Source organism: Danio aesculapii, chromosome 24 (genome assembly GCF_903798145.1).
Source record: "Danio aesculapii chromosome 24, fDanAes4.1, whole genome shotgun sequence".
NCBI lineage: Eukaryota > Metazoa > Chordata > Actinopteri > Cypriniformes > Danionidae > Danio > Danio aesculapii.
The window spans coordinates 5688949-5716350 of record NC_079458.1 but is presented as its reverse complement, the minus strand read 5'-3'; the positions used below and the strand labels follow the sequence as shown (position 1 = coordinate 5716350).

At 35.3% G+C, this 27402-nt stretch overlaps 1 protein-coding gene across 1 annotated transcript in view; it reads right to left on the bottom strand.

Moving 5' to 3' along the window:
- The window catches only part of fmnl1b (formin-like 1b), a 57481-nt gene extending 32231 nt beyond the window's left edge, over positions 1-25250 (bottom strand). Inside the window, exons 1-5 of the mRNA XM_056451107.1 lie at positions 24724-25250; positions 8048-8131; positions 3514-3594; positions 3304-3377; positions 1593-1676 (exon numbers count right to left, since the gene is read on the bottom strand). Of these exons, the coding sequence (XP_056307082.1) occupies positions 1593-1676; positions 3304-3377; positions 3514-3594; positions 8048-8131; positions 24724-24870 (470 nt within the window). The 5' untranslated portion in view covers positions 24871-25250. The remainder of the gene's footprint in view (positions 1-1592; positions 1677-3303; positions 3378-3513; positions 3595-8047; positions 8132-24723) is intronic.
- Positions 25251-27402: the final 2152 nt, after the last annotated feature.

Below are 27402 nucleotides of genomic sequence, written 5' to 3'. Positions count from 1 at the left end.
CGACAGTTCTAACCACTGAGCTACCGTGTCACCCTGCATTCATTAACAGTGACTTGTAAATACTATAATACATATAGTATAATACACTTTACTATAGTATGGTTCAAAAACACTATAGTATTTTAATGTGTTATTTTTATAGAATATTGTTTATGTGAGAAATGAGAGTAATGACAATTTTATAATGTTACAAATAATTTAAAATAAATGCTTTTCTTTTATACTTTCTATAAATCCTGAAACAAATTTATTATACACAAAAATCTGAAGCAGCACATTTTTTAACATAATAATAATAAGAAATGATCATCAAATCAGCACATTATTATGATTTCTAGTACCATGTGACACTGAAGACTGGAGTAATGATTCTGGTCAGATTTGCATTATAGGAATACATTGAATTTACAATAATATTCAAATATAATTTACAATATATTCAAAAATACAGCAGCTAATTAAGTAATTATAATAAAATAATAGTGTTATAAAATAACACTATAAAAATACTATAGTGTTTTTGAATCATACTATAGTAAAGTGTATTATACTGTATGTATTACAGTATTTACAAGTCACCGTTAATGATTTTACATATTAATACATCATTATTCATGTACTGTTATTGTAAAGTGTAACTCTGGAAAGTTCACCAAGGGTGTTTGTAATAACGGAACTTGCGACCTTAGTTGGCTAACGATGGTTTTGGGAAACGCACCCCAGGAAGGTTGTCCATTAAGACAATTTAAGGATCCAGAAACACAATTAAATCTCTTGACTCTAAACTTTTGAATGGTGTTGTAGTTGTTATTAAATGCAGCTTATTGACGACTTCACAGTGATGTATGCTTTAGTTTGGTAATGGTTGTTTGTTACTCAGACTAGTGAATATAATACAGCAGTGTCTGCAACTGGCACTGAAACTGATTTGAGTCATTGGACTGTCAGACCGCATCCTTTTCCCAGACGCCTCGTCACATTAACAATTTAGCTTCCTCTGTTGTGTCCTGGCAAGTGTGTGTGGTCCTGGTATTCATGACATTGTGGGAACCAAATGTAATACAAGCAATTTCAGTAATTAATAAACTTGTAGGGACATTTTTGTGGTCTTCATGAGGAAAAATGGCTTTTAAATCATCCAGAATGGATTGATTTAGGATTAAGGTTGGGGAAGAGGATAGAATATACAATATAAATATAAGTATCATTATGCGCAATATAAAAATCATGATGTTTATGGGAAGACTATGAAAACACAACGTGTGTGTGTGTGTGAGTAGGTATGTGTGTACCTGTTTTTGTGTTATATCAGGACACACATGAGTATTATGACATGGTTATGACCGGTATACAAGGACATGGTGAATTATCAGGACATTGCTGATGTTCCCATTTCTCAAAAGGCTTATAAATCATACAGAACATTTCATACTGCACATTTTACTGTAAGGGAAAGGGTTAGGTGTAGGGTTAAGTATATAGGGCAATATAAAATGCAGTTTGTACAGCATAAAAACAATGAAAATGTATGGAATGTCCCCACAATTCATAAAAACAAATATATGTGTGTGCATGTGTGTTTGTATGCGTACATGACTGCACGTTGAGCAAATGAGAGGTAGTCCACTAGTACATCCAAGCCCTTGTTTTCTTCGTTTAGAAACTCCTCAGCCCACCTGAGCAGAACAAAATGAGCACAATTCAATTTAAACAAAAACATACAGTATTTATTCATTCATTCCTTTTCTTTTAGCTTAGTCTCTATTTCAGAGGTCGCCACAGCGGAATGAACCGCCAACTGTTCGGGGATATGTACGCAGCAGATGCCCTTCCAGCAGGAACCCAGTACTGGGAAACACCCATACACATTGACATTCACACACACGCTCAAACACTACGGCCAATTTAGTTCATCCAATTCACCTATAGCGCATGTCTTTGGACACGAGGAGAACGTGCAAACGGCACACCGAAATGCCAACTGGTCCAGCCTGGACTTGAACCAGTGACACTCTTGCTGTGAGGCGACACTAGCTATGTTTCCATCCACCTATTTTTAAAAAAACGGTTGATGGAAACGCCATGATGCGCATAAATTTGGAAAATGCGCATAAAAAACGGATGCGCCTAACTGAGTCGGATAAACTTTTTAATCGATAAGTAAAGATGCGCATAAACTACAATAGAAACACTTTTAGCGCACAAATTTCAGCATGCGCATTAAAAAAGGTCATGTGATTTTGTTATGAGATCATGTGATGATCAAAATGTGTGTAAATGGACAAACCAGCAGGCTGAGCACACTGTAAACCATCTGAACTGTTGTTTTGGTCATTCTAAAACAGCTTACCGTTTAAATATTAGTGTTATTATATTATTAATGACCTCCAGAATCAAGAGCGTCTGTGGTCCGTGTCTGACGCCTTCAAACGCCATACAAATAGCTTACAACAACAACAACCTACACAACCGTATAAACATATACTATGTTTTATTTTGACCGAATCCTGAGGTAATCCTGACTTACATGATTAAATATAAAAATATATTATTATTAAAACATATTTATTGTGTTAAATATAGTATTTAAAATTTAATATATAAAATACATCAATTTAAAATAAAAGTTTTGCTCTTTTGTTGCCTCGCAGTAGATATTGGGAAATGCTGCTTTAATGAGTGTTGAATGCCTTCGCTGAGGCCAGCTTCCAGCCTCCGCCACTGAGACTGCAGCTCTGCACAAGACGTTTGGCCAGCGGAGAAATTAAAATGGTCGTGCCCAACTGAGCCTGGTTTCTCTCAAGGTTTTTTTTCTTCACTTCCGCCTTTAGTGAAGTTTTTTTTCCCTCTCCGCTGTCGCCACTGGCTTGCATGGTTCAGGATCTGTAGAGCTGCGCATCGTTGGATTTTCTCTTCAGTATTTGGACTCTCAGTAGTGATTATTAAACCACACTGAACTGAGCTAAACTGAACTGAACTTAAACACTACAAACTTAACTACACTGTTCCTATTTACTGTGACCTTTTATGTGAAGCTGCTTTGACACAATCTACATTGTATAAGCGCTATACAAATAAAGGTGAATTTAATTGAATTGAATACACTCAAAATCAGAGTGGATAAACGAATGAACTGTAGGGGATGAAGTCGTTCGCTCAGGATTCAGACACCGCTACAAAATGGCAGAACACTTCATTTAATGCACTACAGTATATAGTGGATAGGAAACAATTTCAGACACAGCAATGTGTTTTTGCTAAAATTAAAATTGTATTTATATGCAGTCATGTGACATCGCTTACCCGATGTGATTGGTGCGCAGAGAGATCTCCAATTCTCTAAGAACTTGGGTGGATTCTTGGACTCGCCTCTTAAACTACAAACCACAGCATGTAATCAGCATTATCATTTAAAATATAATCCCATACATGCATAAAATCGCTCAAATCAGTTTTCAGATTATAATCGGATGAGTTGTACTGTAAATCTCAGATTTAAGCACACATCGGTACCTTTCTGCCTCCTCCCTGCTCTAATACGCTCTTTAGTTTCTGAATGTAGGCTGATGGAGGATTCTTCACTTGAAAGCGCTCCTAAAGAGACAGAGAAGTGAGAAGGAATAATGAACACAACTCTACCCAGAGAACACCTTGATGTGAAAAACGACAAAAAACACGTCAAAACTGCAAATCGATTTGATGTCAACTGACTACCTTGATGTCAAAGCAACATCGAGTTGTCATTAAAATGTGCTTGACTTGATATCTAACATTGGTGTCAAAAATGGGAATCGATTTAATGTCGATTGATTACCTTGATGTCAAATCAACTTCGAATTGACATCACAAGATGACATCAAATTGACATCTAAAATTGGCGTCAAAAAATACATCAAAAATGTGAATCAATTTGATGTCAGTTGACTACCTTGATGTCAAAACAACATCAAATTAGCATCAACACAACAGGGAACTGAAATCTAACAATATCGTCAAAAAACACATCAAAAATTAAAATCGATTTAATGTTAGTTGACTGCCTTGATATCAAAACGACATTTAATTGACGTCAACACGACATTCAATTGACATCTAAATAACATTGGCGCCCAGATACACATCAAAAATGCAAATCGATTTGATGGCAATTAAATACCTTGATGTCAAAATTGCATCAAGTTGATGTCAAAACAACATCGAATTGACATCTAAAGTTGCCGTCAAAAAACACATTAAAATGCGAATCAATTGGATGTCAGTTAACTACCTTGATGTAAAAACAACATAAATTGACGACAACACGATAGTGAACTGATATCTTACATTATCATCAAAAAACATGTCAAAAATGCAAATCAATTTGATGTTAATTGAATACCTTGATGTCAAAACGACATCAAATTGACAACTAAAATTGGCGTCAAAAAATACATCAAAAATGCGAATCAATTAGATATCAGTTAACTACCTTGATGTCAAAACAACATCAAATTAACATCAACACGACAGCGAACTGAAATCTAACAATATCATCAAAAAACACATTAAAAATTCAAATCGATTTGATGTTAATTGACTACCTTGATATCAACACGACATTAAATTGACGTCAACATGAAATTGAATTGACATCTAACATTGGCGCCCAAATACACATCAAAAATGCAAATCGATTTGATGTTAATTGACTACCTTGATATCAACACGACATTAAATTGATGTCAACACGACATTCAATTGACATCTAAGTAACATTGGCGCCCAGATACACATCAAAAATGCAAATCGATTTGCAATTAAATACCTTGATGTCAAAATTACATCAAGTTGATGTCAAAACAACATCGAATTGACATCTAAAGTTGCCGTCAAAAAACACATCAAAATGCGAATCAATTGGATGTCAGTTGACTACCTTGATGTAAAAACAACATCAAATTAACATCAACACGAAAGTGAACTGATATGTAATATTATCATCAGAAAACACGTAAAAAATGCAAATAAATTTTATGTTAATTGACTACCTTGATATCAACACGACATTGAATTGACGTCAACACGACATTGAATTGACATCTAATATTGGCGCCCAAATACACATCAAAAATGCAAATCGATTTGCAATTAAATACCTTGATGTCAAAACTACATCAAGTTGATGTCAAAACAACATCGAATTGACATCTAAAATTGCCGCCAAAAGACACATCAAAATGCGAATAATTTGACTGTCAGTTGACTACCTTGATGTAAAAACAACATAAATTTACGTCAACACGATAGTGAACTGATATCTAACATTATCATCAAAAAACATGTCAAAAATGCAAATCAATTTGATGTTAATTGAATACCTTGATGTCAAAATGACATCAAATTGACAACTAAAATTGGCGTCAAAAAATACATCAAAAATGCGAATCAATTAGACATCAGTTGACTACCTTGATGTCAAAACAACAAGTTAACATCAACACGACAGCGACCTGCAATCTAACAATATAGTCAAAAAACACATTAAAAATTCAAATCGATTTGATGTTAATTGACTACCTTGATATCAACACGACATTCAATTGACATCTAAGTAACATTGGCGCCCAGATACACATCAAAAATGCAAATCAATTTGATGCCAATTAAATACCTTGATGTCAAAATTGCATCAAGTTGATGTCAAAACAAGATCGAATTGACATCTAAAGTTGCCGTCAAAAAACACATCAAAATGCGAATCAATTGGATGTCAGTTGACTACCTTGATGTAAAAACAACATCAAATTGACTTCAACACGATAGTGAACTGATATGTAACGTTATCATCAAAAAACATGTCAAAAATGCAAATCAATGTGATGTCAATTGAATACCTTGATGTCAAAATGACATCAAATTGACATCTAAAATTGGCGTCCAAAATACATAACAAATGCGAATCAATTAGATATCCGTTGACTACCTTAATGTCAAAACAACATCAAATTAACATCAACACGACAGCGAACTGAAATCTAACAATATCGTCAAAAGACACATCAAAAATTCAAATCGATTTGATGTTAATTGACTACCTTGATGTCAACACGACATTGAATTGACGTCAACACGACATTCAATTGACATCTAAGTAACATTGGCACCCAGATACACATCAAAAATGCAAATCGATTTGCAATTAAATACCTTGATGTCAAAATTACATCAAGTTGATGTCAAAACAACATCGAACTGAAATCTAACATTATCGTCAAAAAACACGTCAAAAATTAAAATCGATTTGATGTTAATTGACTACCTTGATATCAACACAACATTGAATTGACATCTAACATCGGCGCGCAGATACACATCAAAAATGCAAATCGATTTGATGGCAATTAAATACCTTGATGTCAAAATTACATCAAGTTGATGTCAAAACAACATCGAATTGACATCTAAAATTGCAGTCAACACATTAAACACATTAAAATGCGAATCAATTGGATGTCAGTTGACTACCTTGATGTAAAAACAACATCAAATTAACATCAACACGAAAGTGAACTGATATGTAATATTATCATCAGAAAACACGTAAAAAATGCTAATAAATTTTATGTTAATTGATTACCTTGATATCAACACAACATTGAATTGACGTCAACACGACATTGAATTGACATCTAATATTGGCGCCCAAATACACATCAAAAATGCAAATCGATTTGCAATTAAATACCTTGATGTCAAAATTACATCAAGTTGATGTCAAAACAACATCGAATTGACATCTAAAATTGCCGTCAAAAAACACATCAAAATGCGAATCAATTGGATGTCAGTTGACTACCTTGATGTAAAAACAACATCAAATTGACGTCAACACGATATTGAACTGATATCTAACATTATCATCAAAAAACATCAAAAATGCAAATCGATTTGATGTCAATTGAATACCTTGATGTCAAAACCACATCAAATTGACATCTAAAATTGGCGTCCAAAATACATCAAAAATGCGAATCAATTAGATATCCGTTGACTACCTTAATGTCAAAACAACATCAAATTAACATCAACACGACAGCGAACTGAAATCTAACAATATCGTCAAAAAACACATCAAAAATGCAAATCGATTTGATGTTAATTGACTACCTTGATATCAACACGACATTCAATTGACGTCAACACGACATTGAATTGACATCTAACATTGGCGCCCAGATACACATCAAAAATGCAAATCGATTGGATGTCAGTTGACTACCTTGATGTAAAAACAACATCAAATTGACGTCGTCATGATAGTGAACTGATATCTAACATTATCATCAAAAAAACGTCAAAAAATCTAATCGATTTGATGTCAATTGACTACCTTGATATCAACACGACATCAAATTGACATCATCACATCAAATTGATATCTAACATTGGCGTCAAAAAACACATCAAAAACTGAATCGATTGGATATCAGTTGACAATCTTGATGTCAAAACGACATAAAATGGACATCTAACATTAGCACCAGAAAACGTGTCGAAAATCAGTCAAAGACCCTCCTTGGTCCACTGAGTGGTTTGTTAATACCTTGAATTATGACCTAAAGTGTTACCAACATTTCTTATATTATAATACTTTTTGTATTGTTACATTGGTGGTCAAAAGGCCATCAACATGTGGATGTCAAATGGACGTCAAGGTTTCAACGTAAAATCGATTTGTAGTTTTGACATGTTTTTTAACGTCTTGCTTGATGTCAATTTGATGTTGTTTTGACATAAAGATGCCTGCTGGGTACAAGGCATTAATTTCACACATTTTGTTCCACCTAAAGTCTGAGTTCAGGGCATTCTCACACAACACCATTTTCAACTAAAAACTTTAACTTTTTGAAACACTTCATGACAAAAGCAGTTTGGTGCTTCAAATTGAAAGGAAAATGTGAATCAAGTCTGCTTTAAAGTTTGTTTTAGTTTGGGTCTGTGTGCTTAAAAACAGCTTCGTGGTAAATATATGTGTGCGAAAATGTAATTATTGTGTGTTTTTGCTCACCTGATCACAGACCAACTCCCATTTCTTCTCACTGTCGTACTGACTGAGCAGCATCACTTTATCAGGTGGAAGATTCATGGAGTTCTACAATCACAGTGCGAGAGGTAAATCAAAAATGTAATCAGTAGCAATCATTTAAGTCACATTAATGCTACAGAATCATTAGCTCTGTTCCTTTGAGGAAAAAAAAGATAAAATTATATTAAACAGCTTTTGTAGCACCTTGTTGAGATCGTTTTCATTGCATAAATTCTTTAGAGAGTAAAATAAGCTCTTGCTTCCTGCATGCTTCATATTTTTGTGGACAAACTTGATATGTTTTTTCTGGATTCTTTAGAAAGTTAAAAAGAGCAATGCTTATTTGTTGCGCTTAAAAAAAGTGTTTCCTACTTGGACTTTGTTTGGGGGTTTTCAGAATAATAAGTCAAAATTAAGTAAGTTTTTCCTTAAAAGAAGCAATAATCTGCCAGTGGGGTAAGTAAAATAATCTTGTTTTTGCTTTGAAATTAGTTTTTTTACTTACTCCATTGGTAGATTTACCTTTTTTAAGGAAAATCTTCTCTTAATTTTAACTTATTATTGCTGAAAACAAAACAATATTTTTTTACTTGTATAGAAAATGTCTAGAAAAAGAATTGTTAAAGATTAAAAACAAGAAAAAAATTAAATACAAAAAAAAAAATGGTGCTAGTTGTGTCAAACAAAGACCTGAATCCAACCCAGGCTCATTCTGAATACGTACCCCTACATACATTTCTGGAGAGTGTCAAATACATCCCAGGAGCTACGTTTTTTTTTTTTTTTTTTTGCAGTTTTTGTTTTTGTGAATCCACCAGAGGCCGCTGTGTACGATTTTTCAGATCTCAAATTTCTCCCGCGAGTGCCATTCTCGCCTGCTCTTCTCACGTAAATCCACCGGAGGCCACTGTCGACTGACTGACCAACTGATCAACTGATCCAACCTCCTCCTCACCTAAATCGAACCAATAGTGTTTTCAAAACACAGATTGACCAGTGTCCACCCACTTCCCTAAACCCAACCGACAGTTTTGAAAAGCAATCCAGAAAGAGAAAAGCCCTCGCCTGATTTTTACCACGTTTTCAGATTTTACCACATTCTCAGCCTGTCATTTACTTGTTTATTTTATTTTATGGCTTTTGTTTTTGTCTTACCCACTTTCTGGAACCGTTCTTTGCCAGACTTGAACCCCATCATGGTCAACTCCTCTCTGCGTCTCAAGTCCGCCGACATACATGGCGAGCTAACTGGTCAAACTGGTAACAGCGGGAAAGCGATCCACATGGAGGTAAACAGTCATCTGGTAACCGCAAAAAGTAACAGCATCATACCGCCTCGTAGCGTTCGTTTTAAAGACAAAATGAAGCCATACGTATTTCTGGCTACATAATTCGCGATCTCCAGAAATGTATATAGGGCTACGTTTTCAGAATGAGCCTATGTTCCCCGATTCAGTTTTAATATGAAAAGTTATTTTCATACTCGATCACAAATATGTCCACATTTTCAAAGAAGTAGATACAATATTGTATAAAGTGTAAAATATAAAATAAAATAAAAATATAAAGTTATATCAGTATTGTAGGCGAAAACTCTACCAAAACAATACAGATTTTAAATGAATTATTAATTCATTCATTCATTTTCTTTTCGACTTAGTCCCTTTATTAATCTGGGGTCACCACAGCGGAATGAACCGCCAACTTATCCAGCATATGTTTTATGCAGCTGATGCTTTTCTTTCTCAATAAAATGCATCTTCTTTTAAGAAACTGTGAAGGAAAACAAAGCTACAAAATAAGAAAGTACTATTTGCATTGCAGACTATGCTGTGTTTAACAGCTGATTTACTGTGGCACAGTAACAGATCATATGGTTTATATATTTTCATGTATTTCAGATGGTTTCATATAAAGTGCTGAGTAAGCGTTCACGTCTTGTGAGTCGGTTTACGAGCGACGGAGAGATCACATGTATGATAAGGCATGCTGACTCGAAGAATGCCCTTTCTGAGCTGGCAGATTAGTGCTGCGTGAATGTCCTGTTGCTATGACGATCTCCTAAATTATTTATGAACAACATGAGTGTTTGCATTTGTGCTACACACACACACACACACACACACACACACGCATGCACGCACTCTGTTATGGCGCATACAGAATTACCTCATCAGTGACTCAACTGAGCATCAGATGATACCCAACACATGCACACACACATACACACACATGCACACACGTGTTGGCATTGGTGGTTTACAGGGACACTCCATATACATAATTTATTTTATACAATAAAAACTGCTCATGGCTCATTAGATATGAATATATATAGTTAGTTAGTTAACTTTATTTTCCTCCGTAGGGAAACTTGATTTGCAGCACTCACAGAGACTTCTGACATTTCACAATTGGCATATATATAAACAAATGATTTAAAATCATGGTACCCCTACTCTAAATAAATATCCAGTCTACTAGCCATCAACAGCTACTGAGGGAGGAGGAATTTAAAAACTTCATTGCTTGGGGTATAAATGATAAATTTTCCTATTTCTTACACATCTGGGAACACAATATCGACGACCTGATGGTAACAATTGGAAGGTGTTTGATAAAGGATGTCTCCCATCACTGACAATCAGGATCGCTTTATTTAGTACTCTTTCTTTGTATATACTATCAATGCTCTTTAGTTTTATTCCCAACAACTGGCTGTTGTTACCACCTTCCCCAGTGGCCTCTTCTAGACCTCAGAAGCATTTCCGTACCAACAGATCACACAAAACGTGTCAATACTTTCAATAAAAGCACTATAAAACATGATCAACAATGTGTTGTCAACATTAAAAGACAATAGTTTCCTTAAGAAGTACATTCTCTGTTGAAGCTTTTTCCTTACACACTCCATACATCCCATTTTTGCATGTATTAAAAGTTGAATATTGTGCAAAAGAGTTATTTGAGGTTGAAGCAAGCAGTGCAACATGATAATTAATAATTAATAACATGTTAGCTAGCAACATGTTAAAACATGTCAGGCATGTTTAAAGTGTTTGAAGTGTCAGGCAGTGTTAAAATGTTCTAGCAGCATGCTTACTATCATGTTAACTATCATGTGTTAAAAAGTTTTAGTTCATGCTGGCAATCTGTTAACAATCATCATCACAATCATGTTATCAATGATAAAAAAATATATCCACATATTAATATAAATACTTATTCATGCAAGAAATTTGTTGATGAAGTTATTAGATTTATAGTTATGTTTTATCAGTAACAAAATGGCATAAAATATATTTACCATCACATTTTGTCTCTCAAAATCATGCTTACATTAGGAAACACCTAGGAACTGTTGGTTGCTTTAAATTTCTAACTATGAGCAAAAAAAAATCTCCCTTTACCAAATAACACAGATTTTTTTTCCTCCTCTCCCTATTGTAAAAAACAGCTTAAACCAGCCTAGGCTGGTTGGCTGGTTTTAGCTGGTCGACCAGCCTGGTTTTAGAGGGGTTTCGGCCATTTCCAGCCTGGTCTTAGCTGGTCAGGCTGGAAAATGACCAGCTAAAACCAGCTTGACCAGTCTAGCCAGGCTGGGAGCCCAGCCAAAACCAGCTATGTCCAGCTTAAACCAGGCTGGTCAAGCTGGTTTCAGCTGGATTTAGCTGGTCATTTTCCAGCCTGACCAGCTAAGACCAGGCTGGAAATAACTGGAAACCAGCCTGGAAATGGCCAAAACCCCTCCAAAACCAGGCTGGTCGACCAGCTAAAACCAGCCAACCAGCCTAGGCTTAGCAGGGCTGTTAATCTTTTTCCTCATTGGGGTTTTGCTAGTCCTTTAAAGCCATTTTGGAAAATATCAAAACAGTGTGTAAATGTATTTCCACATGCCTTGCTGTAGATTTGTTGATTTCTTTTACTTTCTGAATGCAGCAGGTGGGGTTCTTTTAAGTACTAGTTTTACAGTAAAATATGACTGGAATTCAAAGTATTTGTTTTGTGCCCATTTCCTTGGTTGTATCTTTCAGCTGATAGTTCAGGAATCTTATCATTTGTTTTGGGAACATTGAATAGAGCTCAGCGAACTTCATGCTAATATTAAGCCTTTGTTTGCCCCGCTCATGAACCCAAGACTGACCAAAGATTGAAAGATCTGTGAATGAAAATGCTAAAGCAAATACGTTTGACCATCTAAATGTCTATTTTAGACCTACACAACTACATATTCTGTAAAAACTGAAAGGAGAAGTGTGCCTCTGTATACATCCTCAACACAAAACCACATGTGTGAATTACATACTATTACACTACTAAATTGAAAACTACTGCTTAAAAGTAGCATGCTAATTTGTGGTATCAACATGCTAGAAACATTAGTAACGTTATTTATATAACGTTAGCGACATGCTAAAACATTTTATACTGTATTAACAACTCATATCAAAGTGCTGAATCATTTTAGAAAGACAACAATGCGTTAACAGCATGTTACAGTAGTTTATGTTAGCATTATGTAAAAGGCTATGAATGCTAAATCATGTTGGCAACAATCTTAATGCCAGCAACGAGCTAAAATATATTGGTCAGGCTAAAACATGTTAGCTAGCAAATTATAAAATGAGGTTAAAATATTTTAGCAACACGCTATTTCATATTAGCCGCATTTTAAAACATAACATTCTAGAAACGTGCTAGCATATGATAGCTAATCAATGATAGCAACAAGTTAAAAAGGTTTTAGATGTGTAAAAATGTTTCCAACATGCTAATTAATAATAGACATGTTAACTAAACATGTCAGCAACATGTTAATAAAAACTTCTAGCAATTTGCTAATTCATATTAGCATAAATGCTAGCAATTCATATTACAATGTAAGCCGTGTTTTAAAAAGCCTCTGAAAGCATGCAAGACATTGCAGATATAATTACTTATAATAATTTTTACTGATGGCACAGGTTTCAGCATTAGTCAATGTGATAAACAATACACAGTCTGTCTAGTGCTGTGTCATTTAATTTTTGCGCATATTGAATTACACTTCTTCACATTAGCTCTGTTCTAATATGCAAAACAGGTCAAGGGGAGGAAAAAACCTGCAGTCTGCAGAAATATAGCTTTAGGGCAAACACATACACACACACACACACACACACACTTGTACAGATATTTTTTTATGGGCACTTCTCATAGCTGTAGTGATGTTTCTACTGTTCAGACGGTGGATTCTCTCCCCTAACCCTAAAAGCAACCCTCACGGGAAACAATCAGCATTTGTATGTTTTCAAAATACTTTAATCTGTGTGAATTATGAGCCATTTTCCTCATGGGGACCCCAAAACGTCCCAATTAGGTCAAAATTTATGAGTATTGCTGTACATGTGGGGACATTTGGTCCCCACAACGTAAGTACACATTACACTCACACATAGTGTTCTCAAACAGTCTTCCTGTATGAATGCCTGCAGTGCAGACAGCTCTGTTGACTATTATTGTCAAGATCATAATTGTGACGTTGTGTCTGTCACGTAGACACAGTGTTATTGTATCTGTGCATGTTTGAATTCAGAGCTCATTGTGTCTCATTTATAGTGTTAGTTAACCTTATCTGCCAAGAAATGAGGACAGGAGGCCGGAGGAAAGTAGAATCAAGGACAAAACATTGACAACATCCCATAATCGTCATCTTTCGCTTTATATTTCTGTCTGTTCTGAACATTTTGTCTTGCTTTTACACTACCGGTCAAAAGTTTGGGGTGAGTAGGATTTTTAAATGTTTTAAAATAGGCTTCTCCTGCTCACCAAGGCTGCATTTATTTAATCAAAAATACATTTCATTTAATAATTTATTCCAGTGATTTTAAAGATGAATTTTCAGCTTCAGTAGTCAGTCTTAAGAGTCACATGATCCTTCAGAAATCACTCTAATATTAATTATTATAATTGTTATTATTATTATTATTATTAATATTATTATTATTATTAATGGTAATAGTAATAAAAGCAATAATAACTGAAGTAATATTTTCATTTGAAAGTGCATATAATAAGTAATAAATACATATTTAACAAATGTTTTAAAAATACATTACATTTACAAATTTACATCATTTTTACATTTAATAATGTGAAAATAATAGTTGATGAACGGAATAATTTTATTTAAATTATTAAATAAAATTCATGATAGGGGTGATGCAGTGGTGCAGTGGGTAGTGCTGTCGCCTCACAGCAAGAAGGTCGCTGGTTCGAGCCTCGGCTGGGTCAGTTGGCGTTTCTGTGCGCAGTTTGCATGTTCTCCCTGCATTCGTGTGGGTTTTCTCCAGGTGCTCCAGTTTCCCCCATTGTCCAAAGACATGTGAATTGGGTAGGCTAAATTGTCTGTAGTGTATGAGTGTGTGAATAAGTGTGTATGTGTTTCCCAGTGATGGGTTGCAGCTGGAAGGGCATCCGCTGCATAAAACAAATGCTGGATAAGTTGGCGGTTCATTCCGCTGTGGCGACCCCAGATTAATAAAGGGAGTAAGCCGAAAAGAAAATGAATGAATGAATGAAAATTCTTAATAATAAAAAACTAACCTCAAACTTTTGACGGGTAGTGTACAACTAGCAGTATTATCCGTATAAAACACTTAAAAAAGTTTCTCTGTATGTACTGGATTTATTAGGGAGGGGTTTGTGTAGGGTTATCGCGATACCTCTTATGATACTATACCAGCTGAAGTATCACGATACCAAGTAGTATTGTGATACTGTAATTCATAACTCAAATTATAAAGAAAATTGTCAGAAATGCTATATTTTATGTTATAATAAGCCTACTTAAATTCATAATTCAAGGCCAAAAAGTATTATTTGCACCTAAAATGTATTCATTCTTTTTGTTTATCTTGTAGAAAACTGACCAACAAAAAATACATTAAAATAAAGATACAAATTATCTTTGTTACAAATTGTTTTTAACAAAAATAGGCTAAATGAAGTGGTCAAAAATTGATTCAATGTTTCCTGGTGCTATTTTTGGGTTTTTCATCTATATATATATCCAAAGTAATTCAAAATTTCACTTTGTGAGTCGTTCTTTTAAGAGATTGTCGTGGATGTTGTAGCTAATAAATCATATTAACAGGAACAGAAATGAACCGATTCAGATGTGCATTTGAACTGAAGCGTCAGAAAACGTGCAATAGGCTACCATAAAATGCGCAAACTCTACACAGTTTTGCAACCTTAAAATGCTCCACAGACTATTCAAATAAAATGTTTTATTGTTGCACAAACGTGTGAGCATTTTAGTGACTTTTCCACATGCAACATTATCTATTGTAGATAAACCGTGAATGACGAGACTACTGTTTACAAACCACAGTGGCACTGCCAGTATTTTGAAGCCATAGTATCGCGATACTACCATTGTACCAGTAAAACGTGCAACCCTAGGTTTGAGTCAACTGTTGATATCGGTTTAATTCTTTATTAAGTCTATAAAGGATTGTTTGTTTGCTTTTTTGAGAACTACAATTGGTCAAAATTAAATAATAAAAAAACAGAAAGTACAGTTGGCAAGATTATTCACCTTCCTGTGAAATGTGAATTCTTTTTCAAATACTTTCACAAGTACTGTTAACTGATTATATTCAACACATTGTAAATATTTAAACTTCTAATAGCTAATCTTCATGATGACAGTACATAATATTTTACCACATATTTATCAAGATACTAGTATTAAGTTTAAAGTGCAATTTAAAGGCTTATGCTAAGTTCAGACTGCATGATTTTAGCCCCGATTTTGACTCGCCTACAGGTTTTGAGAAATTGCAAACAAATGCCAGAAATCACAGGCAAATCAGTGCTCATTCACAGTGTGAACTATTAAAGACGCAATCTGAAAGAATCACGAATGAGTCCCCAACACCCATGAGATATTTCATAGTACACTGAAAAAAGTGTTGCATGCAAAACTGTTGCAAACAATTTATTTGTGTTGAATTTAAACAAACAAATTCAATTTAATAATGTTCAACTTAATTTGTTTGTTTAAATTCAGCCCAAATAAATTGTTTACAACCACTTAACGTAAAAAAATTTAGTAAATCCAATGAATCATCTTTGAATCTTTTTTTCAGTGTATCTAGTTAATAACAAAGGATATACTATGTGACCTCACGTTGTTTCCATGTCACTTCTCGCGTGTGTTTGGTTGTGAGACGTAGTTTGTGGACTAAGACAAAGTTGTCGGGGATTCTTTCTATTATAGAGTCATGCAGTGTGAAACCCCCTGTCGCTGATCTATTTGCAGGGTAAACAGTGATGAAATGCTAGCCCAGATAGTCATGCAGTGTGTAAACATCTGTGACGCGATGATACTATTTAAATTAGCAGTTATTACATTTTGTTTTCTTTATTACAGCCAAACTAAAAGAAATAAGAATTTCACCAGAACTTATAATAGCAAATACTGTTTATAAATGTCATTTTTCTGTTAAACATCACTTGCAAAATGTTTGAAAAGAATAACAAGTTCACAAGAGGGCTAATAACTGCACATATTTCATAATATTCTAGTTAATAACAAAGGATATACTATGTGACCTCACGTTGTTTCCATGTCACTTCTCGCGTGTGTTTGGTTGTGAGACGTAGTTTGTGGACTAAGACAAAGTTGTCGGCGATTCTTTCTATTATAGAGTCATGCAGTGTAAAACCCCCTGTCGCTGATCTATCAAACACAGCAGTGATGAAATGCTAGCCCAGATAGTCAGTTTTTACATTTTGTTTTCTTTATTACAGCCAAACTAAAAGAAATAAGACTTTCACCAGAACTTATAATAGCAAATCCTGTTTAAAAATGTCATTTTTCTGTTAAACATCACTTGCAAAATGTTTGAAAAGAATAACAAATTCACAAGAGGGCTAATAACTGCATATATTTCATAATATTCTTTCATTTCATACCAGCGCAGCTCTATCTTTTCTTCTTCTGTTGTTGTTTTCAATCATCAGCCTATTTTTTATGATTCATTTCTAAAGTATTAATCATACAGAAATACATTCACAACTGGCTTTGATTCATAGCGTCTGATATATGTATACGCTGAAGGGTGGGCTACTGCAGAAGATGGATGTTTCGTCCTTTCAGTAAGCTGCACGATATCATTAACTGAATAGACCATTTGTATAATTACAGGCCTGTGGTTTCTGTGCAAGTCTTGCTCTCCTCCCCAGTCTGAATGGGACATTGCACAAAGCTTGTGTGTGTTAAAGGAAACCTATTATGCCCTTTTCCAAGATGTAAAATAACACTCTGAGGTGTTTAGAGTGTGTGTGTGTGAAGTTTCAGCTAAAGTTATATATTTAAGTTATATATATGTTTTATAACTCTTTGAAACTGACTCTTTTTAGGCTTTGATTTAAATTGTGTTGTTTTGATGACTGTCGTTTAAAAAAAATAGTAATTAAAAGAGGGTGGAGCTACAAACGCCTATGTGCCTAAAACTCCACATTTATAATCCTCTTAGAGTCACGGACATTATTTTTAGCATGTGAAAATGCTTATGGAGGACGGCTGCTTCTCACTCAGGGCTGTTTTTGCTAATGAGGAAGAGATCGTCATTAATAGGTGGGGTTTTCCCCCTCTGATAACTCGAACAAAGGGAGAATGTCTATCAAAGTGTTTCTGCAGACTGTTTTTTTATCAAGTGTGCACTGAAAAAATTATTCAAAGATGATTCCTTGGATTTACTCAATTTTTTTACGTTAAGTGGTTGTAAGCAATTTATTTGGGCTGAATTTAAACAAACAAATTAAGTTGAATTTTCTTACATTAAATTTTTTGGTTTAAATTCAACACAAATAAATTGTTTGCAACAGTTTTGCAGACATCATTTTTTTCAGTTTGATTATTAAAAATAGGATTAATCAATTTCTACCATTAGAAACTGGCTACATTCACACAATGTGGCCAAACAACTGTATAATTCATAATAGGTCCCCTCTAAATGCAGTGGTGGATTTAGTGATTTGAGGACCCTAAACAGTCCTAATGTGCACCCTGTGTGTTTGTTTATTTTGCTGTATTTTTCTTACACTGAAAAAAAGATTCAAAGATGATTCCTTGGATTTACTCAATTTTTTTACGTTACGTGGTTGTAAACAATTTATTTGGGCTGAATTTAAACAAACAAATTAAGTTGAACATTATTAAATTTAATTTGTTTGCTTAAATTCAACACAAATAAATTGTTTGCAACAGGGGGGGGGGGGCACGTTTTCATATATGTGACAATTACATTACAATTTTATGTTAGACCCTCACCAGAGTGGGGTGTAACGTGTTCCATAGTAATGCGTTATTGTATTCTAATGACATTTTTGAGGAACGCAGTAATGAAACAAATTACATTTTTAATTTGTGTATTTCAATTACAGTTACTAAAGTCAATGTATTTACGTTACTTACGTTACAAATATAGATTTATAAGAAAAAAATGCTTCTTTTAAAACACATTTTCCACTGCAAAGTCAATTAATAAGCATGCGCTTTTAAATTGCTGGAGAACGTGAGCTGAAATAGTTGCTGTTGAGAGTGTTAGCTTTTTCAAGTGGAAATACAGACATTAGTTTAATTTCTTTAAACGTAAAAGCTAAAATATGACATTGAACTGCAGTCTATGTCCAGTCTCTGAAGAACTTTCGACTGCTTTTAACTCGACCAAGCACTTGAACTACTTGTTCAAGCACTTAAATAGAAAGCATTCTATTTAAAAACACAGCAGCCCATCTCAACCTGAACAGGCTAAATTGGCCTATTGTGTAGGAGTGGGAGTGAAGGTATCTTCTGAATGTGAAAAGAACTACTTAGCTGCTTATGGGGCTGTTTACAAACTGCGTCTTTTGTGGACCTGCATACTGGGAGGGCATATTGTGTGCGCTCGCATTTCCCAGGTGCACCTAGTTGATAACCGCGAGTCACATGACAAGAACTGACCGACTAGCTTCATACATGTTAATGGAATATACACATCATACACTAATTACCTCAGACAAACACAGAACACCCAAACGCTGAAGTGCTTTTTCATACTATGGATGTCAGTGGTGACAGGAATTCAGTTTTCTTCTAAATGTCTTCTTTCGTGTGAGACAAACAGGTTTGAAACAAGTAAATGATGAGAGAATTTTAAGTTGAGTGAACTATCTCTTTAAGTCTTTTGGATATGACAAGCTGCTGTGATCAACGCATTGTAATGTTTTTCAGTGAATATTAAATTACTGAAAGAGCTGCAGTTCATTTAGTATTTTTATAGGTATATTTTACGTGTTTTAAAAGTAACTTCAAAGTAATGTAATTAATAATTAATAAAAAAATTACTTTTTACATGAAGTAATTAGTAATGTAATCAGATTACAATTTTCCAATAGTAGTCAGTAATTTGTAATCTATTACTTACCCAACATTGACCCTCACCATATACAATATATGATAGAAACTACACTGTAAAAAATACAGGGTTCCACACAATTAATTCATGTTGTCCCAACACAAATCGGTTAAGTTAACTTAACACTTTTAACAAATTCATGTGGACTGAACATAAAAAAATAGGTTGCCACAATGAAATCTCAAGAATTGTGTTGTTTCAGCTCATTTTAAATAAGTAGTTTGAACAAGTAAAAAATATACATATATATTGAGTGTATGTTATATATAATTTATAAGTATAATTTATATTTGTAGGCATTTATTGGGGGGCCCCCAAATTTCCAAGAGCCCTAACTGGCAGCCTACATTTGAAGTCAGAATTATTAGCACCCTTTGATTTTTTTTTTCTTTTTTAAATATTTCCCACATGATGTTTATCAGAGCAAGAAAATTTTCACAGTATGTCTGATCATATTTTTTCTTCTAGAGAAAGTCTTATTTGTTTTATTTCGGCTAGAATAAAAGCACTTTTTTATCTTTTTAAAAAACATTTTAAGGTAAAAATTGTTAGCCTTTAAATGTCCCTTTAAGCTGTATAGAAGTGTCTTGAAAAATATCTAGTCAAATATTATTTACTGTCATCATGGCAAAGATAAAAGTAATCAGTTATTAGAAATTAGTTATTAAAACTATTATGTTTAGAAATGTGTTGCTCATATTATTTTTAAATTAGAAAACAAATCTCTTCGTTAAACAGAGATTGAGGGAAAAAATAAACAGGGGGGCTAATAGTTCTGATTTCAACTGTACCTTATTTATTGTTAAAATCCGCCCTTGGTTAAATGCTTAACATATGAAGGCAAAACTATTGTTCCTGTGTAGATGCATTCATTCTTATAAAGACACCAACGCAGAATTCTCCGAATTCTCCGAAATTTTCTTGAAAGTGTATTTGCATGTGTTCACGTGTGCATACATATGTCCACTAATATGGAAGTTTTCCATGATAACATCCATGTTTTTTGAGGTAATGCTTTTGACTTTTCCTAAACAAGCTCTCTGGTAATTGTTCTGATGCTTTGTGTTGTAATATGCACACTTGTCTCTGTGTGTTTTCGAGTGATTGCTCTTCAATTACATGCTGTTTTATCTAGAACTTGCTACAGGTGCAACTTGCTTGATTTGCATTGCATTTCCATTATACAAACAGCATGTCTCAAACCCTGTGCTCTCATTGCCCAATGCATGTGGAGGCACGTGCCCTTTAATACCGGTTTGTAGATTAGATGGCCTTTCGCCGCTGTATGTTGGAGGAGTGCTTATCTGATTGAGGAACAGCATCAAGGATATTGGCAGAATGAATTAATTAACATGGAATGAGTTACAGTACAGCTGACTTAACTAATATAGCAGAGCCATAATAGTCCTCCTGTAACTGTGTATACAGTCGATAAAAGAGGGAAAGACTTGCTAAAGATGTACTAGAGAATCTGGTCCATGCAGATTTCATGCATTAATATTTTAAACTCTGAGCTGAATTTAAGTTTTTAATCTGTTAAATTCTTCAAAATTCCAGGTCTCGATATGCTGAAGCATATCATTACGGTAACATCAAGCTTTTATCCATTTGCTTTTAAGCTGTTTTAGAAAGTACAACAAAAACCGATTCGTTTTAAACATTACTAAAAAATATTATATAAAAATATTAAATATTAAAATTTAAATAATCATGTATTTTAGCTTTTTTATTTGTCACTTTTTTGATCGTACAAACAATTCCATTAGGGAATATTCAATTATATAGTTTTAAAACAGTACTTTTACATGTTTTAAGTGATTGTCCTGTAACAAGTGGCAACATTTATAAAAATGTTTCAAGAAAAAAAAACATTAAAAGATCAAAACAAGTAGTAGATCCCCATAAAAAATATTTAACCACCCAGCAAATATTGTGCTCTCATCATAAATACAGCAAATGATAAGCAGATAGAGCACATGCAATGCACCTACAGTAATAATGACGCAGTAAAGTCTCCAAGCTGCACAGTTACAGCCTCCCTGCTGCATAGCATTCATAATCAGAGGCATTTTTCAGATTTCGCAAGGATGATTATGAATGCAGTTACCTTGGTACACATTATCTAGTGGTAGATAAGTCGTTTTAGCATAAGTAGTGGTGGTTTTTACATGCGAAAAGATGCACATCAGTTTCAGGATGCATTTCAACCGTATTATGCTCTAGTTGATGCAGAAACGAGCATAGTGTTCAGGCTGGACACGTCAGTCAAGCTTGCCTTGGCTGGCAATCAGCGTTTTATGACGTGTACTAATCCAGTTTTGACATAGTGGTGTATTTAAATGAAACATCCAGTCTCTCTTCACCATTTGGCTGCTCACCAATTCTACATTCCCTCCACCATCCCCAGCTCCTCCTAGCTCATTTCTGATATCTGTTTAAAGTGTCAGCCAAGTATACGGTAATCAGTCTCATGTCTCATTAGCCCCTTTCACACATACAGACTCTTTCATTAAATTACCGGCAATTTTATGGAAAGAGATCCAACCCAGGCTCATTCTGAAAATGTACCACTATATACATTTCTGGAGAGTGCCAAATATGTCCCAGGAGCCACACTTTTTTGGAGTTTTTGTTTTAGCGAATCCACCAGAAGCCACTGTGTACACTTTTTGAGATCTCAAATTTCTCTCTCGAGTACCATTTACGTCTGCTGTTCTTGCATAAATCCACCAGAGGCTGCTGTCGACTGACTAAATGACTGACCGATTGACTGACCCACCCTTCTCCTTACCTAAACCCAACCAATAGTGTTTTCAAAAGCACCGATTGACCCGCCCACCCACTTCCCTAAACGCAACCGACAGTTTTAAAAAGCAATCCAGAAAAAGAAAAGCCCTCACCTGATTTTTACCACGTTTTCAGAGTTTACCACATTCTCACCCTGTTATTTATTTATTTTATTTTTTGGCTTTTGTTTTTGTCTTATTTACTTTCTGGAACCGTTCTTCACCGGACTCGAACCCCATCATCGTGGTCAACTCCTCTCTGTGTCTCGAGTCCACCGACGTACATAGCCCACTGGGCTAACTGGTAACAGCGGGAAAGCCATCCATACGTAGGTAAGCAGTCAGCCAAAAAGGAATGCATCATACCGTCCCATAGCGTTTGTTTTAAAGACAAAATGCAGCCATACGTACTTCAGGCTACATTATTTGCAATCTCCAAAAATGTATATAGGGCTACGTTTTCAGAATGAGCCGGCAGAAGAGATCATGTGTGAACAGGCCCTTTACTAAAATACAGGTACACCAATTTTCCAAAAAAAGGAAGTTGTAAAATGACCGGTAATTTCCTGGAATGCTGCTTTGTGCGAACGCAGAAGGAAAATAGCCAGAAAGAGCATGTACATGTTTAGAACACGCTGACGCGAGACGTCTACTCTGGCCAATCAGAACATTCGGACGCAGATGGCGCATTCACATCTGCTTGTTAGTCACATAACATTTCTGTTCCTTAGTGCCCACTGTAGAAAAAATGATCGATAAAATGCTTATGATAAACCTGCTGGCGACAACATTTTTCTCCTATAGTTAAGTATTTTGGTTTGCCTTGGAGGTGGCGCGGTGGTGCAGTGGGTAGCACTGTCACCTCACAGCAAGAAGGTCGCTGATTCGAGCCTCGGCTGGGTCAGTTGGCATTTCTGTGTGGAGTTTGCATGTTCTCCCTGTACTGGCGTGGGTTTCCTCCGGATGCTCTGGTTTCTCCCACAGTCCAAATACAAGCACTAATGGTGAATTGGGTAAGCTAAATTGTCCGCAGTGTGTGTTTATGAAAGTGTATGGGTGTTTCCCAGTGATGGGTTGCAGCTGGAAGAGCATCCGCTTGCGTAAAACATATGCTGGATAAGTTGGCGGTTCATTGCGCTGTGGCGGCCCCAGATTAATAAAGGGACTAAGCTGAAAAGAAAATGAATGAACGAATGAATGAATGAATGAATGAATGGTTTGCCTTGGACAAAAGCAGCTGCACGAATGCTAAAGTTTTAATTAAATAAAAGTAAACCCATCAACAAAAAGACTGCCCCCTTCATGTTTACAAATACAATCGCAGCCATCTTGAGGTCATTTCTGGTTAATGATGTCAGAATCTACCTGCATTTTGGAAAGGGTGTGTGAATGGTGTTTTTCCGGAAATATTACAGAACGTCCTTGCCTGTGCACCAGTAATTGCCTTGTTTACAAAACAAAAGCATCTGTTCACAGCTGATTTAGGATATTAGCAAAAAGCCTTCAAGCCCATCTGCTCTCCTGTGGGTTTTATAGGTAAAAAAGCCAAATGGCTGCTCTCTGGGACTTCTAGTGTTCAGTGTGAAATTACTGGTAAATTTCTTCCACAATATATAAGATATTTACTGCAATCACTGTGTGAAAGGGGCTATTAACTCATAACTAGGTCCACACAGAATCTGCACGCGCAGAATTCCTCAGATTTTTAGCCCATCATTAATTCTGTTTATTGACTTGAGTAAAGGTGTATAAATCTATATTTATTCAGTTTTTAAATTAATTACAGCAATATTATTGACTAATATGAAAATGTTCATCTGATTTATGTATAATGCAGTTTGTACAGTAATATTTTTTTGTCTTTTGTCTTTTAATGGATATATTATATGAGAGACTTGCTTTGTTTACCAAATAAAGTGGATCTAATTGGATTTGCATTTTAAACATTAAATAAAAGTTAAAAAGATATAATTTTTTATTTCACATATTAAGGTTTTAGTTATGATACTCACAAAATAATTCAATTATAATTTTTATAATTTTATAATTTTTACCAAAATTCTCCACAGAAATAGCAAAACACGTCCGCAGATTCCCTCTGGCCCTACTCGTAACCAATCAAAATTGTTTATGACTGTATTTTGGTGCTATTCTGTTAACACCGTGTGGGGTAGCCCAGAACAGCCCATCCAACACTAACTATGATGAAAGTGAATAAACCCCTTATAAATAAGGGACTAAGCCGATGGAAAGTGAATGAATGATGAAAGTGATCTTAACTCCTCAACCAAACATACTGAAAATCTTCAATATGCTGTTTGTATATTTAAAAACACAGTAACAAAAATGACATATTAAAGCAAAACCCCCCACCCTCGTATACTCTTTTGCATTATGGGATTTTTTTCAGTCATGTACATACCAAAACAATGCTGAACCTCTCCTCTAGTTCCTCTTCAGACGGTTGAGGCAGTTTAGGAGCCGCTGGCGGTTTTTGCCCATAAGTGCTGAGGGGCCGTTTAATATCCCGTACGGGTGACATCTCCAAACTCCCAGCTGCATTTCCCATGGCTGTATGCGGAGTTACTCAAAGAGGCACACATATACAGTGCAGATGATATAGGTCTTGCTCAGTGAAGCTCTACAAGGACAACTTTACACCTGCTGGCTGATTCCAGAGTCTTGAATATGACTTCTTAGTCAGTCCCAATGTATAATATTGGGATACGTTGAGAACACTGACAGATTATCCAGTTTAGTTCTGCAAAGTCTATTAGATGTTTCACAGTTATGATGACTTCAGCAGTGTTGACTGACTCTAAACCCTAGTAAGACTACTTGTTCAGTCCCAATGTACTGTAGCAGGTGAGTAGTTGGAAACTTTGGGAACACGATCACATAAAATACAGCTCAAATGTTGATCATTTGAAATTTTGATTCTGTAAGGTCCATCAAAGTACAGTTTAACATCTGCCGTCTGACTTTAATTATTTGAATATGACTCCTTGTTCAGTCCCAGTGTAAAATTTGTATCGGTCCAACTACGGGAACACAGATAATCCATCAGAAGCTTGAATCCTGAAGATTTTGGTTCAATAAATTCCATTCAAGGTCCTTTAACTGATGACTGCTCACTTATTTTTCAGTCCCAGTGTAGTAGATTTAATGGGAACACAGTCAGCTAATCCAGCAGAATCCTGAACCATTTGACTCTATAAAGTCCATCAGAACTTTACACCTGCCTACTGTCTCTAAAACAATAGAAATTACCTCTTGTTTAATCCCATAGTGCTGTAGATGTTTTGGTCCTACTGTGGGATTATTTGGGAATGCAGTCAAGAGTCTGCTTCTGTAAAGTCCATCAAAGTTTCTATAAATACAGATTTACACCTGCTGACTGACTTTAACCATCTGAATATGACTATCGGACTTCTTGTTCAGTCCCAATGTAGAATTTGTTTTAGTCCTATATTGGGAAGACCAATAATCCATCAGAGGCTTGAATCCTGAAACATCTTGGTTTAAAGATACTATAACTCTGACTTTAAACCTGCTGACTCTAAACTGACTCTTATTCAGTGCCAGTATAGCAGTTGGAAACTTTGGGAACACATAAAGTCTTGCAGTAGCTCAAATGTTGGAGAATATGGCTCTGTGAAGTTTCTACAAGTACAGCTATCTTGTTCAGTCCCAATGTAGAATATGCTTTAGTCCAATAGCGGGACACTTTGGGAACTCTGATAATCCAGCAGAAGCTTGAATCCTGAAAAATGTAGCTTCATAAACTTCATCAAAGATCCTATAACTGCTGACTCGAAACTGGCTCTTGTTCAGTGCCAATGTAGCAGTTCAGCAGTTGGAAACTTTAAGAACACACAAAATCCAGCAGGATCTCAAATGTTGGAGAATATGGCTCTGTAAACTTTCTAAAAGTACAGCTTTCCTAATGTAGAATATATTTTAGTCCAATAGTGGGACACTTTGGGATCTCAGATAATGCAACAGAAGCTCGAATCCTGAAAAATGTAGCTTTATAAACGTCGTCAAAGATACTTAACTATGACTTTACCTCTGCTGATTGACTTTAAATACTTGAAAGTTGCTTCTTTTTCAGTCCCAATATAGACGTTCGGTAGTTGGAAACTTTGGGAACGCATTCACATAAAGTCCAGCAGTAGCTCAAATGTTTTACGAGTGGTCATTTGCTGGTGGTGGATGAGGAGATTCCCCCCAAAAATGTGTAAAGTGCTTTGAGTGTCCAGAAAAGCGCTATATAAATGTAAGGAATTACTATTATTATTATATGTTTTTTTTTGTAAAGTCTGTCAAAGTTTCTACAAGTGCAGCTTTCCTGTACAGCCTTCTTATTCAGTCCCGATGTAGAATATGTTTTAGTCCAATAGTGGGACACTTTGGGAACTCCAACAGCAGCTTGAATCCTGAAATTCGTAGCTTTAAAGATTCTACAATTATGACTTTACACCTGCTGACTGACTCTAAATGAAAATAACTTCATGTTCAGTCCCAGTGTGATAGTTTTAGTCCAATGGTGGGACACTTTGTGAACACAATCAGACGAGGTTTGAATCCTGAACAATTAGTCTCTTTAAAATCCACCAAAAATTCTGCATCAACAACACAACTATCTGCTGACTGACTCTAAACACTTGACTTCTTGTTTAGCTCAAATGTAGGATTTGTCTTGATCCAGCGATGGAGAACAGTCAGATAAAAATCCAGCAGATGCTTAAATCCAAAAGCATATGGATCTACAAAGTCATTTTTTACATAGTTGATTATGTTTCCAGCTTCTTGTTCAGATGATGTTGTAACAAAATTTCCAATGAATGCAGGAAAGTCTATATTCTCTCCAGATGTGTTTTGGTGGTCTCAAACTGGCCTCTCGTGTGCTTCTGGTGTCCGCGACATCTCTCTGCTCCATCCTGAGTGAGTATTTCAGGTAGGGAGGAAAGCATTGAGCGATCTAAGAGAGGCACCGGGAGCAGGGAGGCTTCTGGGTCCTAGTGCTGTGAATGTATGTCTGTGTGTGTGTGTGTGTCAAATGAACACCTGATACTTACTCAGATGTCCATCTACAACT